The following is a 1641-nucleotide window of genomic DNA, read 5'->3' as shown; positions in this document are numbered from 1 at the left end:
CCAGTTTTCTAAAAGGAGCAGTACTGCCTTCTCACACAGCAATTGCCTGCCTTCCCTTCCATTCACAGAAGTCTTTGTATTTTGTAAATGGGTCCACATATCACAAGGCAAAGCAGCTGCAGTCTACTTTGAAACTGAAGGCGTAGGAATAGCTGTACTTCCAGCGCTCAGTAATGTAAATTGTAAATTAAAGAGATAAGTGCATGAGATGGCATACATCCCGTCAGACTTGACCCATAGCAATTTGGCACAAGTGGCTGACTTTCTGGAGTTCAGTTTTAAAACAAACCCTCATTCATCTCTGTAGCTATAAGCATTTTGGAGAAGTGTAATGTTTAAAATGTTCACAATAGAGACATTGGAATCTTAGTTTTCTTTCATTATTGATAACAGATCCTGCCAACCCTATAATGTCCATACCAGCAAGAGATTCTAAGCTGTTAGAATATGAGGAAATCCTGGATGGAGTCTTTGTTGCGACTTTAGATAATTTTCAGAATGAATAACTTCCTGTTAAAAGTAGAAGTTGGGATGTCTCGTTTTAAAGCTCTTTTACTGCTTGTTAAAAGTATGTAAATAGTTTAAATGTTCATAGTCTGGGCACAGGTGCACTTTAAGTGACAGATGCATAACAATTCCAAAAATGTCTAAAGTTAAACAATACCAACATAGTTTAATGTATGCATCACATGGCCATTTTCTACCTTTAGTTCATTAATACAAAATCATTAGATTGCGGTTTGTTCAAATGTTATATTGGTCAGTTCCAGAGTGCTGGAGGTGTCTCTGGCGGTGTAGTGTCCTTTGCTTTGTCGGGGTGACTTGTGCCTTGCAAGGCTGGGCAGCATTTGGCCACACTGACTCTGAGAAGCAGGTAATGCGCCTGTAGAGGGAGCATCTTGATTTTCTTTTGATCTCTCTCGCAGTCTAAAGTTAGCTTTGGTACGTCTGCTAAGATGGGCAACACACAGGAGGAGAATAACAAGCAACAAAGTGATTGCAACACCACCAAGGGAGGCAACTAGAACTTCCATTTGTTCTGATAGGGAGTAAATCTCTGTTGGAAATGAAAGAAAAAATGGTTGGCATTACCACAAACAACGATCCCAAAGTCTACTTATGCCAATATCTATACAACACACCCCTATCTGACCAAAGTCGGGGGGGAAAAAATAGCAATTGACCATGTTAGATATTTCTAGCCAATTTACACCATCTTTCAGCATCAACCCATCATGGATATCCTAATATACACTATGGGCCAGATCCACAAAAGGGATACGACGGCGTATCTACTGATACGCCGTCGTATCCCTGTTTCTATCTTTGGAACTGATCCACAGAATCAGTTTCCAATAGATAGGGAGAAGATCCGACATGTGTAAGGGACTAACACTGTCGGATTTTAGGATGCAGTACCTCGGCCGCCGCTGGGGGCATTTCTCGTCGAAATGCCGCTTCGAGTATGCAAATTAGCACTTACGGAGATCCATGAAGCTTTTACGCTTCGTTTTTTCTCCGTAAGTATTAGTTTGCAATCGCAATATTAGGGCTGCTTTTACAAGGCCTAAACTGTTTAGGCCTTGTAAAAGTAGACCCTTCTATCCCGCGTCGCTGTCTTTTTTTTTCCACATTTTTTTT

The 1641-nt window shown here is 40.8% G+C and overlaps 1 protein-coding gene across 2 annotated transcripts in view; it reads right to left on the bottom strand.

The window, feature by feature from the left end:
• Positions 1-653: 653 nt before the first annotated feature.
• Positions 654-1641, bottom strand: part of LOC120937752 — a 44794-nt gene continuing 43806 nt past the window's right edge. The window contains exon 10 of one of the 2 annotated variants that reach the window (XM_040351210.1): positions 654-1057. In XM_040351210.1, coding sequence (XP_040207144.1) covers positions 729-1057 — 329 coding nt within the window. In that variant the 3' untranslated portion in view covers positions 654-728. The remainder of the gene's footprint in view (positions 1058-1641) is intronic. The other variant, XM_040351211.1, reaches the window with a different exon arrangement.

This window comes from Rana temporaria, chromosome 4, assembly GCF_905171775.1.
Source record: "Rana temporaria chromosome 4, aRanTem1.1, whole genome shotgun sequence".
In the NCBI taxonomy this organism is placed as follows: domain Eukaryota; kingdom Metazoa; phylum Chordata; class Amphibia; order Anura; family Ranidae; genus Rana; species Rana temporaria.
The sequence above is the reverse complement of the archived record's forward strand: the minus strand, read 5'-3'. Positions and strand labels throughout refer to the sequence as shown.